Here is a 15598-nt window from a genome sequence, read left to right as displayed (position 1 = left end):
GTCTTTGTTTGTGTGTGCAACGGAGGAATTCCTGGCACTGTTTTGACTCCTTTACACATTTTATTAGCTCTTCATTTGTTCTCAGCTGGTAAAAATACCACCATATATACATAAATCCAACGTGCGCATTTAGCCCAGGAGCCAGCATTGTTTTGGATGTTCGGCAAGTTCCATCTCAAAATATACGTCATAAAAGCTGTCCAATCAGGTTGTGATCTTATCCTTATGCCTTTTGTTTTGTATCTTTAGGTTCGGTGTTAAAAATGGCAGTGTGAACGCTAAGCAAACCAGGACTAAATGTATCATTTTCTTTTTTGGTCCAGACCAAGAGAACCAAGAGAACCGAGCTACAAGTGTGAACACACCCTTAGAATTACAAATATTGAGTTCTGAAATGTCCAGTATGTTTTCATTGTAACGTGAAGTTTTTGTGATCTCAAAAGATCAAGCAAGATTCGATTTCTCGTGATATGACTCATTTAATATACCTAAAATGTTTCCATGTGGGTTGAAAGGACACTTTCATTTTGTTACACTACACTGAAACAAAGTGCTGAGACATCTGTAAACATTTAAGGAAATACTAATCTCAGTAATGCATGACAATGCATTTGTTCTCTAATATCCAGAATTGATCATATGTAATAACAAAGCAGCATGAGTAATGCATAGTCTTTTGACCTTCTCTGTCTCTTTCTCTCCCTTTCCTTTTTGCAGTGCTGCTTGAGCTCATCTGGGCAATTGTTTCAAACGTTTCATGGCAAAGACCAAGCAGCCAATGAAATTAACGCACGCTCTGTCTATTTACTAAAATCCTGTACTCGAAACCAATCAGATTTGAGTGGGCGTGTCCGGCTGAGTCGCGGCGGGGTAGAAACAGAGCAGAGCATTACTGAAGGATTCGCTTGAGAATGGCGGCTGCTGCGTGCAGTACGCAGAGCACTCTAAACCCATGCTCTGGCAAACTGCACACAGAGCATTTGCGGAAAAGTGAATATTCGCGAAGACAAGCTGCGCTTTTATTTCTCACTAATATATCCCTGGACGGACGTCCTGTGCGGAATAATGCGAGCGCCGCTGGCCGCGGTGATGCTGAGTTCCAGTGCGCTGACATCGGCGCGGCTGTGAGCGAACTGTCCGATGGGACCTTCAACAGTCTCTCTGTGCCCAGACTCGGGCTGCTCAACGCCCCACCCATTCTGGTTCTACCGTCGGATTCTGGGTTCGGAAACGTCGGGAGCACGGAGGTGTTCCTGGAGCGGGAGAGCGGCTCGTTCTCCTCGCAGGGGAATCTCCTCTCCCCGAGCAGTCTGCTGCCCCCTCCGCTGGGAGCGCGGAAGTCACCGACTCTGCTGTCCGTGCAGAGCTGCGGCTCTTCGCTGGACTCGCGACCACGGTGGGTTCTGGGAAGGGTTCTGGAGGTTTCACTTTATAGTTTAGAGCTCTCAATTTGGTGCATGCTGCTACTTTGCATGAACTTCTCATAGAGACAGTCCGTGCACATCACATGGCTGTCTCATAACCTAGTGAGTTGCCTTCCTAGACAGCATTTTTGTCCCTGTACTAAGCGCAGTTGTTTTACTTAAGACATCTATCTTCCTGTTGAATCCCTTCTGTCATTTACAACTTAGTTGGCAAAAAAGCAGCAACAATAACTTTTTTTTTCCCTTGGTCAAATTTGACCTTAGTGGTCTTGTTACAGTGTAATGACTATGTAAATACTGGGTAATAATGTTGTAATTAGTGTGTAGTGCTTTATAATTGCACATTTGATTGTTTTTGTAATTAAATAGTACTATAATAATGTGGACACATAGTGTAAAGTGTTACCCCTTAATTGGACAAAAAATTACTTAGGGGCATTTCACACCAAACACGTGGTTGCACACATCTGTGCTGTTTTTCTATGTAAAAACATTATGATCACACAGGAATTTGGCATGCTGTTTCCGAGAGTTCTAGTGCCCTAGGATCGGCCACATAATGGCGACTCACAATAAGCGCCATCTATCAGGCATTTTTGCATCGGCTCCATTGTGTTAACCTTCCTCTGTGGTGCGACTGGAAGCGTGTTGCGTCAGCAGCATGAGAGACCTGGGTTCGGATCCCACGTTAAAACCAGGAAGTAATCGTGTTTGCATAATCAGTGACGAGCGTGTTTCAGAGGTTGCAATTTTTCCTCTAACATTGCATTTTTACTCCACTAATGGTTAGGTTCATGTTTGGGGGTACAGTTTATATTACAACCTGTAGAGCTGAAAAAAACTAGGTTCACAACTCGCTTTTGGCGCCCCCCTGTGGACATTACACCCAGAAAATGGAGCTTACGCGTGGCCATATGAACAACAACACTTACCAAATTGTCCACTGGGGGCAGTGTTTTGAATTTCGGTAATCACAGGCTGATTTTAGCCAAAGAAATTTCAACCGACCGTTTTCGATTTCACTGTGAGATCAGTCTGTTTAACATGCACTAGAATAGATTGAAGTCTTTGAAGGTTGCGCCCTGTCTTGCTGTTTTTCAGCATCTCGCGCAAGAATGGCAAATATTTTAATTGGCACGTCAGTGTTAAAAAGAATTTAAACTGTTAAAATGCATCTTGAGACACCTGCATTTTATTCAATTCATTGCGCTGCATATAGCCTAGCTTTTTGAAACGCAAGTATGCATTCAGTGTGAACGGCCCCTTGCTCAAAGAGCAGTACGTTTTTGCAACAAATTTGTCCTAACCTGCATGTTTAGTGGGATAATATAATCAGTTTGGCTAATTATATTATGAGTAGGTGGAAATGTTTACACATGACATGACAATTAATATTGCCAACCTTATCATTCTCACTTCATCATCACACATTTATTATTAGACATTTATAAGAGCTACATACATAATGACTAAAACTGAAGTTTATACAGAATGGTGTCTTATGTTTGTGTGCAAAGCATTCAATTTGGTGGTTTTAAGTGAGCAGCCCTATCTGTCCAATCAAGATGTCATTTGTTTGCCCTTAAAATATACACCCCTATTTACAATGAACTTTCTGTGGATTCTGCACACTGGTTTAAGCCGATCTGAAACACACCTGACCTCTTTCCAGTTTACTTCCAAAATCTTTTACAAGTGTCACACACTTTGGCCACAATTTTGAATATAAAGTGCTTTTGAAAATATTTTCATGAATTCTCTAGTTTCAGTCCAAACTGATAGATCCGCTTGTAGAAAATGAGGCTGAAGTGACAAACTGCCAAAATAGATTCTATCTTCTTGACTTTTAAATGTTGTACAAGGGGCGCAAAAGTACTGTATGTGAAAAAGTATGTTTTCATTCTCTCTACGCTCATAGACCACAGACTGAACAAACCCCTTTCTGGAATTCAGATGACTTCACACCCAAAAGACTTTTGCCTAAAAATGGCCATTTGTGTGTTCAGTTTTTTTTTTTTTTTTCCACATTACTGTAGGTTGGTTTATCTCTCCAAAATGAGGAAGTGAAAAGCTTGTCCTCTGTCATGCACACAAGTGAGAGAATTACATTTGTGTTTAGCTCTAAAACGCAATGGTCTGTTTAGCAATAGGAGGTCTCTATTCCTTTTACTACACCTTCCGCCCAAAGCCTCGTTCCACTTTTTCTTCATAAAGGGAGCGGTTGTGACAAGTAGATTCAAACCAAACTATCAGTCATTGCAGACATTTGCTTGGCTTTATCAGTTGGAGCTTTGAGGTCAGTCAGCGCTGAATATAAGGGTGGTGTTGCTTTTCTGGCACTGCACACAGCTTTATACTCACACAGTACCTGCAGAGATTAAAGCTCAAGTCATTCTGTCAAATCTCAGCCCTTCAAAGGGTCACTGCAGGCCTGAGGGAAATGTCTCCTCACTGGAGAATAAATCAAGGCAACAGAGAATGAACTCGCTTGATTCAAATGTTAAGGGTTCTTGAAATAGTACATAAAAATCCCCATATCATTACTTGTTACATACATGTTCCATTAAACATGCATTTACATTGAGAGTCAAAACTTTTTACACAGTGAGATATGTGACATTCGAAACACAGACATAAAAATAGTTTGAACTATCCAACAGGTAGGAGCTTGTTGTTTGTGCTTACGAAACTCTCAGCATCATACCTTGGCAAAATGTTTTGAGGCTTTAAACTGTTTACTTACTTTAGTTGCCCAAAACAGAGCTAGTATGTAATTAATAAGCTAAATAATTTGTATGAGTTTGCACAAGAGTCGTGTCAGTGGGATGTTTTTGGTTTGGGATTTACCTTGGGTTAAGGTTAATGTTAACACAGTTCCCTGTTGTAACTTTGGAAACAGTGCATTTTCACTTGAAATGTTCTCTCTACTAACCATATAAATCTTCTCTGACTTTAAATACTCTACTGTGGCACACAAGGAGCTCTCATGTGCAAGTTTATTTGAAAGACATATTTGAAACTTAGACTTTTTGACTTTTTTAGACTAAATTGTGAAGAATCTTTGTGTATGGCACAAGTTGAAGTGTGACATTTTTTATGTTAAAACTTTGTCTCCAGCTTAATATGCAGAGACAACTTGAAGTAAACCACTTCTGGTCATGATTGGTGGGTTGTGAACAAAAGTGCAAGTATAGATCTCCAAACGGGGGCAGAATCTCCAAAAGAGGGTGGGGTAACTCCAGAAGGGGGTGTGGTTACACCAGAAAGAGGTTTGGCCAACTCCAAAATGGGGCGACACATGCACACACAGTTAGGGTTAGGGAAAGGGTTAGGTTAGGGGCTCTGTATATCTTTGCTGGAGCTTAAGAGCTCCCGCCCCTTTTTGGAGCTCGGCCTGCAGCTATATCCTTATCCAAAAGTAGGTCACAGGTTTGTTCGTATGCAGGAAAAGAACAATGCCATGGTCCTCCCTCCATTTTATTTATTTATTTATTTATTTATTCTCCCCCTTTCTCCCCAATTTGGAATGCCTAATTCCCAATGAGCTCTTAAGTCCTCGTGGTGGCATAGTGACTCGCCTCAATCCGGGTGGCGGAGGACGAATCTCAGTTGCTTCCGCGTCTGATACTGTCAATCCATGCATCTTATCACGTGGCTTGTTGAGCGTGTTATCGCGGAGATGTAGCACGTGTGGAGGCCCGCGCTATTCTCCGCAGCATCCGCACACAACTCACCACACGCCCCACCGAGAGCGAGAACCACACATTATAGCGACCACAAGGAGGTTATCCCATGTGACTCTACCCTCCCTAGAAACCGGGCCAATTTTGTTGCTTAGGAGACCTGGCTGGAGTCACTCAGCACGCCCTGGATTCGAACTCCAGACTCCAGGGGTGGTAGTCAGCGTCTGGTTCTCCCTCCTTTGAAAATTTTTCAGCAAGCCTCCAAGCAAAATTTCAGGCACATTACACGCACTAAACATTCTTCTCATCTGCAACGCAATATTTTCACGGTACAATTGAAGCCTGGTTTTTGTGTGTGGGGTGCGAGTGGTTCCTTTCCGGCTCGCACCACGCACAAAAACCAGGCTTCAATTGCACTGCGAAAATATTGCAAATGATCTACTATGCTCTAATCCATCCCTCTACATTGTGAGTAAATCACTTGCATATGCAACAAAATTTTGCGCTATGTGACCAAAAAATGTCTGTCATTAGCCACTGGCTAGTAAACATTCAGATTACACTCGCCAGTGATTGAGTTGTGTAGTGGTGAAGAAGATCTTAAGCACCGCAATCCTTTTACTGCATGCTGTGTCTCATGAATGTGCACTCTGAAGGAAATGTAACTTATTTGGCTGCAGTGGGTCCTGAAGTGTCGTGGATCACGGTGTCACCATCGCTTTAGTTGCTGTGATATTCCATAGTTATAATTACATTGCATTTAACTAAGTCGACTCAAGAATTTTTTTTTTTTCAGTTGTTAAAGTTTTAACAAAATTCTCCGATTTACAGCATCTACAGACCAGTAACGCACCTGTTGGATGTCTGTTGGAAGGTAAAAAGTGTTGCAAAACTCAGGGGCATGTAGATTTTGAGAACTTGTACAGTAAATATTTGTACATGCAAATCAATACACGTTATGCGAGTAAAGTTCGGTTTGACTTGTTCCTGTATTGTGTGTCCAAAGATGAGATCCAAAAAATCTGAGATCCGTTTTAATACCGAAATGTCTCTTTTAATATCCTTTCTGTTGTTTTTAGTCAGTTGTTGTTCAAAAAGTAAAAAGAAACAATTCTAATCACACATTGCAAAGCTAAGGTAAAAACATCAGCGCAATTTCTCTCGGTAATGTACACTGCGCTCATTCAACCATAAACACTTGCTAGCGGAGCTGCCAGTTCTCTTAAAGAGACTACCATTTCCAGAACCTGTTATACATATGAAAGTAAATACTTGTAAATCGTACAAATTATGCATCTAAAAAACATACTTTATGAAGTAATAAAATGTAGTAAGTGCAATAAATGTGTAAATATTAAAGGGGCAATCATACATTATGGAATATTTGAACTTCAACAAACTTTGAAGAATTTAACAAACAGGCTCTTGCAGCATGTATGCAGGGATTTCATAACAATCTGTGCAAAGCCCTGCCCCATAAATCTTTTTTCTTTTTTTTTTGGTACATAGTAAATTTGATATTTTAGCACTTAAATGTTACATGTGGGATTCTAATTGTATTATTAGGTTCCAACCTTGTGAATTTTTTGTGTTAAAAATGTGTATGAAATTTCAAACAGTGACAAAAGTTTGTATCATTTTTATAAATACAATTTCATAACATCAAATAAATTGATAGTATGTGAAATTTGTAAAAAACAAAAAACAAAAATTAAAAGCAAAAATGTGGTTAAAATGATGAAAAGAGAAATATGAAATAAACTATAAACTCACATAGTATAGCGCAGGGCCTGAAATTCTTTTTGGAAAAGGAATTAAAAGGTTTAGAAAGGTTTATACATCTGTAATATCTTAAGTTCAATAACTATGCGACAAAGTGCTCCCTCACTGCGCGCGCTCACACTAAACTCAACAAGGGCTAAATGTGCTTCCGACAGCTGCACGAGAGATAAAGGAACAGATAGAGCGGATGTACTCGCACATCTTCTGGAATTACTATTTGATACAAAAACAAGTTTATTGATTTGATTTGTTCATCTGCATCTATTGGTTTTATAATTCGCAGCTTCACTGTAAAGTGAATAAAAGTGTGCGGGAATTTCCCGTGCTATGAACGTGGAACTTGCGGGAATGATTAAAATGATCCGCAATCCCACGCTGAATTTCAGGTCCTGCTATAGCATGTGAAGTTATATATATGAATACTACAGTATATATATATATATTTGCACCTTCTCGGTTTGCTATATATGCTTTTTAGTTTTATTACGCTTACATGTCTTAAAAAGTCTGGCGAGTAAATACAAAAATGTACTAGCCAATGGCGATTCTTTCTCCAATGTGTGTGTAGAGGGTTGTAATCTTATCCCTATGCTGTGCTCTGTCTCTGGAGCACACGTGTGTCATCTGGGCTACCCTCCATATCGCAGCGCAAACCACAAAACTGATACAACCCATTTAAATTCTAGTAAGAATTTTCTAGTTTAAAGTGCTATGGAGGAAGTCAAACCTCTCAAACAGTAAACAGCCCCAACATGCTAAACAACATTGAGGAAGAAAAGAGCATCTCTATGCTATGCGCCAAAATAAAGGTTTTTACAAATTACATGTCATCATTCTTACCAAAATATATCACGATTTTACAGTTTCATTTTAAATCTTTTATTAGGTAGAATCTATTAGACCTACAGTAGGCTAATTTTTATTACAACTGTGGCAGTTTTAGTTAAAGTTTAGGCTTTGATTTTTTCATATTATTATTATTATTATTATTACTTTTACTATTAGAAAGACTAGTTACATTGACCAAACCACAGTAATGAGGAGCCATCCATGGACTGTATTGCATTGCACTGTAAATATAAAGTCTGGATCTCCAAGACTTATGGATGAATAATAAATATAATAGGCTAATATAAATCAATAGGCTTATCAACTTTTAAAAGGGGGGAGAGAAAATTACCTGTATCTTTTGTTGTGACATCAACAACAAAAATAATGTCACTTAATAATGCAATTGTTCTTGAAAACCTAAACAAATTTATGAGGGATAAAACAAAATGTGTCCCGGGCTACATTAAATACAGGTTACTGTTTTTTCTATGTTATGTCACCACTTAATGTCCAATGCCAAATCTGGTTCCCAAAGCAAAACCAGTTGAGAACCACTGCCCTAGATAAACACTGTGGATCTGTAGTGCTATCAAACACTGCTGTTTGTTTGAGCAGCCCGACACAGCAACATTGGCTCAACCAGTGGCGTGAGATTGAGGCGATCAATGGAAGTGGCGTGTTTGGAAAACCTGCTTAAAACAGTATTCTTTCAGTTCTGTAGTGGTGCAAGAATTGCACACTTCACCAGTTCAGTTAATCTTTAAATTGTAAAGCATTTTATCTACCAACACTACACATGATAATGGAAACAATTGCTTCCCCATAAGCAACAGGGAAATCCCTGCATGGAAGTAAAGACCTGGACTTGTAATGCTGCTGCAGGTAATCATGTTAGGGAAGTCCAATTGTTTGCAGACTGACCTTGGGTTTAGCTCATGCTCTTATGTCAATAGCACCCATGGCATAAGAATGTGAACCAGAGGAGCTCCAGGAAAAGGCTCTTCAGAGTGAAGGGTACTATTGGTATCATTTGGCTGTCCTCCACCTTTCCTACATTAGATATACTAGGTATTACAAGATCTGCTTCTCAACATTTCTGATCCCTACTCTTTACTAATAAGAACTTAGAACAGGCTAAACTTTGAATCTATATACTGCACACATTAATGTTTTAGCTAATTCCACCAAACTCTAGTGTAAAAATAAATAAAAACTTTCTCACAAACTGTTGCAACCCATGTTCCACCTCCAGTACAAGAGCCCACTGATTGAGGGCTGACATTTCACCCTCTCATTTCTCTAAGGCACTTCCTCTGCAGACTGTAATACACTGTTTTCACACTTTGCACCAGCCCTGGTAATCCAGCCTAGTCCAAATCTTTCATCCCTGTGTGGCATTGGAACATTGGAGCCATGCAATCAGGACATATGTTTTCTCTGTGCTCTAATACTGTGCATGTCCAGTCCAGGCAGGATTACGGCAGGGTATTTATTCAAAGCCTTGTTGACGTGACTGTGGCCTGACCACATCCAGTCAGCCAGGAACCACTATTGATCCCCTGGAATGAAGGGCAGGGATCTACTGGACCTGAGGTTATGATGTATTTAAAGGGATAGTTCACCCAAAAATGAAAATTCTCTCATTATTTGCTCACCCTCATGATATCTAAGGTGTGTATGACTTTCTTCACCAGAACACATTAGAATTAAAATAGAATAATATCATAGCTCAGTAGGTCCTTAAAATGCAAGTGAATGGAGATTTCTCTTTTGAAGCTCCAAAAATCACTGACAGTCAGCATAATCGTCATCCATACGACTCCAGCAGTTAAATTAATGACTTCTAAAGCAATATGATCGCTTTTGGTGCAAAAAAAAAGATCAATATTTAAGTACTTTTTAACTCTAAATCATGCTTCCGCTAAGCTTCAGGAGAGGGTGGAGTCCAAGCAGTCTATTGTATGACGTATTAGCGTTGCCATGATACAGACGTAATCTCACGTTCTCCATTCTGTTGAGACATCCAGGATAAGCACACAAACGCACCATTGCAGATCTAAACCAAAACCAACCAAGCTCACTGTACAGCGTTCCTCCTTCTCACTTGTAAAAAGTGCTGCTCTTCCAGCTGTGACGCACATGCGTCAGTTCTCGCATGTTTCAAATGCCAATGCGATTACGTCACATGCGCATACTGCAGCTGACCAGAAGTATGAGTTAAAAAAAAGTACTTAAATATGTATTTTTTTTGCACCAAAAGCGATCGTGTCCCTTTGGAAGACATTAGTGTCGTATGGATGACGTTTATGCTGACTGTCTGTGATTTGTGAAGCTTCAAACAAGAAAATGCCATTCACTTGCATTTTAAGGACCTACTGAGCTGAGATATTTTTCTATTTTCCTTCAAATGCTTTCTGGTGAAGAAAGAAAGTCAGACACACCTGGGATATCATGAGGGTTAGTAAATAATAAGAGAATTTTCATTTTTGAGTGAATTATCCCTTGAACACAATGTAACATGAGTAGTAGTACATGAAAGGAGAGATTTTAAGCTCAACGTACAACAATAGTCAAAATCAAGCCGTGTTTAAAACCAGAAAGCCATTGACAAAATTCAACCAGATTTTCTAAGAATTTTAAAAGGAATCTTGGAAAGTCAATATCAAATAATTTTTGTCATTAACTGTGCATAAAACTTTACTTGTGCCTCGGATATCCATGAAAATCGGTAAAAACTGCACCAAATTATTATAGTACGCATCCAATTTGAGATGACCCATGAATATAGACAATGGATTTAATGCACCTTACCCTATTAACTTATTTTTCCTTGTTAAAGCAGTTTCAGACATAAGTTATAATAATTTAACTGAATATTGGCCCATAAATAAACATGTAATTTTTATTTATGTTTTATTATTTTTTTACCTGAAGATAAAAACCATTGTTTAACACAGAAAAAAGACCACCCAGCCATATTAAAATGGTCCATGGAGGGTGTGACAGAGAAAAAGAGGGCTACCATTCCCTCTTCCACTTAGCTTGAGTTATTCCCCTGGGGATGTATATTCTTAACTTTTTGTTAATCTTCGCCAGTCTAGTGTGTGAGATTCACTGGAATGAGATGAGTTTGCCCAGTCAAGTGAATGTTGCCATTACAGTTATTTAATCAAAATGTGTCCCTCTTGTATGATAAAGAGTTTATTAGAACTTGGTCAGTGTTTTTTAAGATAAGTACTTCATTTAGACTGCACATTCCAAGAGAGAAAAACACTCCAACGGTATCATCTAACCACTGATCTACAAAAGCCCTGGGCCATGAATAAAAAAAAAAGCCCCGGACCACGAATGAAAGTGGATGAGAGCGCTGGCAAGCTGTCACTGTCATTTTATGTTGTTCATAGATACGTGTAGAACCATTAGGAGATGTTTATGTAAGTAGTTATAACTTGCGTGGAATGACTTATGTGAAAGTCGTAGAATGACTATGTACTGTTTGCACAATGCTATCAAGATAATCAAGTAAAATATTGGTGGTATACATTCTATGTGGGTTTCGTGTTATTCTTCTTTCAAGAGGAACATTTGTCTTAGTTAACACTAAGATAAGATTGATATTGAAGATCAGTCATAAAGTCAAATATTGCTTTGTACCCTATTATTGGGGATGACGATATAACTTTAACTCTTACCTCCTCAAGTCACACAGTGTCGAATGCAATATGCTGCTTTAAAATTGGTACACAACACAGAGCATATTGTGTTTGTGTAGCATTGTTGAATGCAGACACAAACAATAAAAGACTATCAAATGATTTAATGGACAAATAAAAATGAGGAACCCATACAAAAGAACACGCAGTTGAATCCAGTAGTATCCAAAACCGAAGACAGATGCCTCATCAAACATATGTGTGAACTGTCAATATAATGGCAAGTGGATAGCCAGTCTCTCTCTGTGCCTGTGGCACGGAAGCAGAATTGAATCTCTTAGTTAGATTACATCAACATTTGAGCAGTGTAAAGCACACAGTATACTTTGGTCAGACGCGAACACTGAGCCTCCACTTACAGGACACATGACGCAAATCTCGTCATCAGCAGAGTGCTCGAGCACTGAACGCGCAGCCTGATTTTTCTAACCGTGCATTGGCACAAATAAGTGTGTCCACAAGGTGGCAGTACTCAAATTTGAGCCATTGCTGTTACAAAGAAACACTATAAGAAGATGTAATCGCCGGTAAATAACAGGAGACGAAGGTTAAAACTAACAGTGGATATGCACAACAAGAGCGCGTGTGTGAGGAGGTCAGGAGATACCTGCATTTGCATAACTTGAGTCTGAAAGAGTATAAAGACACCTTTAAGGGTCTAAACTCCTGAAAAGAAATACTCCGCTGTCTTATAGCAGTAGCAGCACGCGTGCGCCAACCGCCTGTATATGCGTGCACCGTCAAATGTAGTATACTTTTGCTGGCTCGCATTCGACAGTACGCAGACACTGAGCGCTCACAAAAATAAATAAATAAATAAACATTTAATTCTATTAATGCATAGCACAGATGAGATAAAGAAGCCATTTGAGTCCTCTCTTTTTAATATGTGCTCATTAGCAGACGCTCTTTACAGAACTGCCACTATTCTTAAAGTAACAGTACCGTTTTTAAGCACATTCAACAAATTAATGTAAATACTTGTACAGTAAATAATACAAATTATGCATACAAACTATAAAATCTGTTAAAATCAATAAAATTAGGAAATCTGTATCAATACCCAGTACTAGTTTTGATGTTCTTCTGTGTCACTCATTGAATGCTCTTTTGGATGATTTGTCCAAAGATATCCATCTTTTACTGTGCAGTCTGCTTTCTGATTGTGTTTTGATGTGACCTCTAGTGTCTCACCTCACCAAGCTTATATCTTAGTTTCCTCTCTCCGTCTTATTTTCTGGGGTTGAGTTGGAAGCAAATGGATTGGGGATTTATGAGGAAAAGAGAAGAGAGAGAATGCGAGAGGAAGAGAGAAAATAAAAATGAAATTCTGGGATCAAGTGAGTGACAGATGGGCAGAGTGAGAATGAGGTTTATGCAAAGCTGGCATTTGCTTCAGAGTTCATCACGTTTTTGATTTATGTTTTTTTTTTTTTCATTCAGAAGATAAAGAAATGGGTTTTAAAGGGATGGTTCACCCAAAAATGAAAATTCTGTCATCATTTACTCTCATGTCATTCCAAACCCATATGACATTCTTTCTGCTATAGAACACAAAAAGAGATATTAGGCTAACATTCGTTTGCTTAACATCTCCCTTTGTGTTCAAATGAAGAAAGTCATACAGGTTTGGAATGAAATAATGGTGAGTAATCCATTTGGGTGAACTATCCATTTAAGTAATTTTGTCACAGTCTTTGACGCTCCTTTGCTCTCTCCTTCTCTTTCTCTTTACACACAGGTGAATTTCCTTGCCCCGGTTATGATAACAAAAATGTAGATTCTAGGGAGAGTATCTTGTCGGAGTAGATGTAGGGTGCGAATGGGGGAAATGTTTGTGTTTGTGCTGCACATAAGGGTTGTGTAATACCTTTCAAACCAAACAGAAGGTACATATGACCTGATTTAGTGCTCAAAGCATGTGGCAGAAATCTGTGATGTAGGGAAGGGAGGATCAGAGCTCACATGGGCTCTAATTTTGAGCCCATGTACAGAAATTTCTGTAACTGTAGTTCTAGCAAGACACGTAACCCAACTGGCTGATTTCTCCACAAAGTTAAATGTTGTGGGATTTTTTTGAGGAATTTGCAGAGAAATTAATCTCAGCTTTGACCCACTGCTTTTGAGGGGCATGCCCTTTAGAGTTCACTTTCATTGGCCTTGCAAATATGCTTTTAAACAACAGAGAAAAGATGGAATACTGCAGAAATCATGCAACATTTGCAGCCGGATCTCATAGAAATTATGTGACTGTGGCGACATTGTTGCAAAGGCTGGTTCCTTACATGTACCGCGGCAGCTCCGAGGTGAAATGTCCACTGTGCGGTGCTAAAAGCAAGTTAAATGTCTCCCAAGCAGATGAGGTTTTTAAGGTTAATGCTATATTGAGTTCATATAAGCAAATTTGACTTGAAACAACCAAGTAAATTTATGGTGCTTCTATGACACTTTCGACTCACATGTTGAGTAGTTTGGTCTATAGAACTTGTACCCTTGTCCTTTGCAATGCAAGTGCAATGCTGTATCAGTTGAGCTACAGCACAATTTGATCACACTCAAATGCACTTGTAAACGTAGATGGTTATGTAATGCAAATGTTAAAATGTATCGCCTTACAAGTCATGCACTATATGGGTTTTGATGTCCTAAGATATCATTGTGTGAAGAACAAGGTAAAAAGTAAGTGTTTATAAACTGATGATCGGCTGTTTGACTTGTGATTTCTGTGAAAGTGAATAAAAGTCATTGTCCTCTATTGTTTATTTCACTAGGAAAGTGCTGTGATATGTACAAAAAATTATAAAAAATAAACTGCGGTTTGCGCACATGCTTTTCTCATAAGAATGATGCGAGGTTGATACTGACCTGCAACGTGTCTTGACTCCATTTATGAATGTTATGTATCTATACATGTTTCATGATCATTTGGAGTAAGATGCCATATGGAGTAAGTCACAGTTTCATTAGCCATAATGGCATATTCCCATGAGGAGGAGAAACAGGCAATCACTTTAGAAAAGGCAATTATAAAGCCTCCCAAGATGCAAATAAATAAATTAATTAATTCATGAATGATTCCAATAGTCAATAATAGATGAATTTTTGGAGATGAGTTGAAAAAGGCAAATGCGTTTGGATAAAGTGAGATTGCTGTGAGACATGGGTGTTTAAACGAGATCAGATGCATTGCCAGCAATAGCGGGAAACCTTTCGGAGTTTTGTGTTTTATTTTGGTTCTTCCCACTAAGGTTAAGTTGTTATGGCGGCGTTAAATACCTTTAGGCATTTTTGCATAAGTAACATCACTGATGTTGCAATTCCGAGTCACACAGCAGCATTAATGCAGTAATTACATTAAAGGCTTGTGGTATCTTGAATCAGTGGCTTATGCAAAAGTGGTCTATGAAGGACTGTTAAAAATTTTCAAATTGACTGCATGTATCACTCATGCCCTTTTCCTCTGTGTTTGTCTTTAGGAGTCGAAATCCATCTGGCTCTCCTCGTCCACGCTCCATGAAGAAGATCCACTTTATTAAGAACATGAGGCAGTATGACACCAGGGGCAGCAGGTGTGTTTAAACATTTCAATGGGTGTGTGGGTTTTTTTTTTTTTTTTTTTGGGTTGTCAAAACCAAGGCATATATCTTTCTCTTCTCAGATTCTGTGGGTCTGCTCATGTGTGCATGCATTTGTGTGTGTGTGTGTGTGTGTGTGTGTGTGTGTGTGTGTGTGTGTGTGGTTTTTTGTGAGGGTTAGGTTTAGGGTTAGGGTTAGGGGATAGAATCTATAGTTCGTACAGTATAAAAATCATTATGTCTACGGAGAATCCTCATAATGATAGCTGCACCAACATAATTCAAATCGCTTAAAAAACATACTAAATGATGTTATTTTGAAAATGTAAAAATGCAGAAAGTTTTTTGTGAGGGTTAGGGTTAGGGTTAGGGGATAGAATCTATAGTTTGTACAGTATAAAAATCATTATGTCTATGGAGAGTCCTCATAAGGATAAACCTGTTTGTCCAACATAATCAAACAGGCCCACTGAACCAAGTTAAATGTCAACAGTTCAGAGAGAATCTACGTATATTTCTTCACTGTAAAGCATAGATAGCCATTAATAATCATTTTTATAAACATAAGCAAACATTATTACATTGCATAA

General features: G+C 38.9%; 1 protein-coding gene across 2 annotated transcripts in view; it reads left to right on the top strand.

Moving 5' to 3' along the window:
* The first annotated feature begins 483 nt into the window (after nt 1-483).
* LOC127419108 (CDK5 and ABL1 enzyme substrate 2-like) overlaps nt 484-15598 on the top strand; it is a 40513-nt gene continuing 25398 nt past the window's right edge. Inside the window, exons 1-2 of one of the 2 annotated variants that reach the window (XM_051660241.1) lie at nt 484-1396; nt 14910-15002. In XM_051660241.1, coding sequence (XP_051516201.1) covers nt 912-1396; nt 14910-15002 — 578 coding nt within the window. In that variant the 5' untranslated portion in view covers nt 484-911. The remainder of the gene's footprint in view (nt 1397-14909; nt 15003-15598) is intronic. The other variant, XM_051660240.1, reaches the window with a different exon arrangement.

The sequence above is a fragment of the Myxocyprinus asiaticus genome, chromosome 28 (genome assembly GCF_019703515.2).
Source record: "Myxocyprinus asiaticus isolate MX2 ecotype Aquarium Trade chromosome 28, UBuf_Myxa_2, whole genome shotgun sequence".
Taxonomy (NCBI): Eukaryota; Metazoa; Chordata; class Actinopteri; order Cypriniformes; family Catostomidae; genus Myxocyprinus; species Myxocyprinus asiaticus.
The sequence above is the reverse complement of the archived record's forward strand: the minus strand, read 5'-3'. Positions and strand labels throughout refer to the sequence as shown.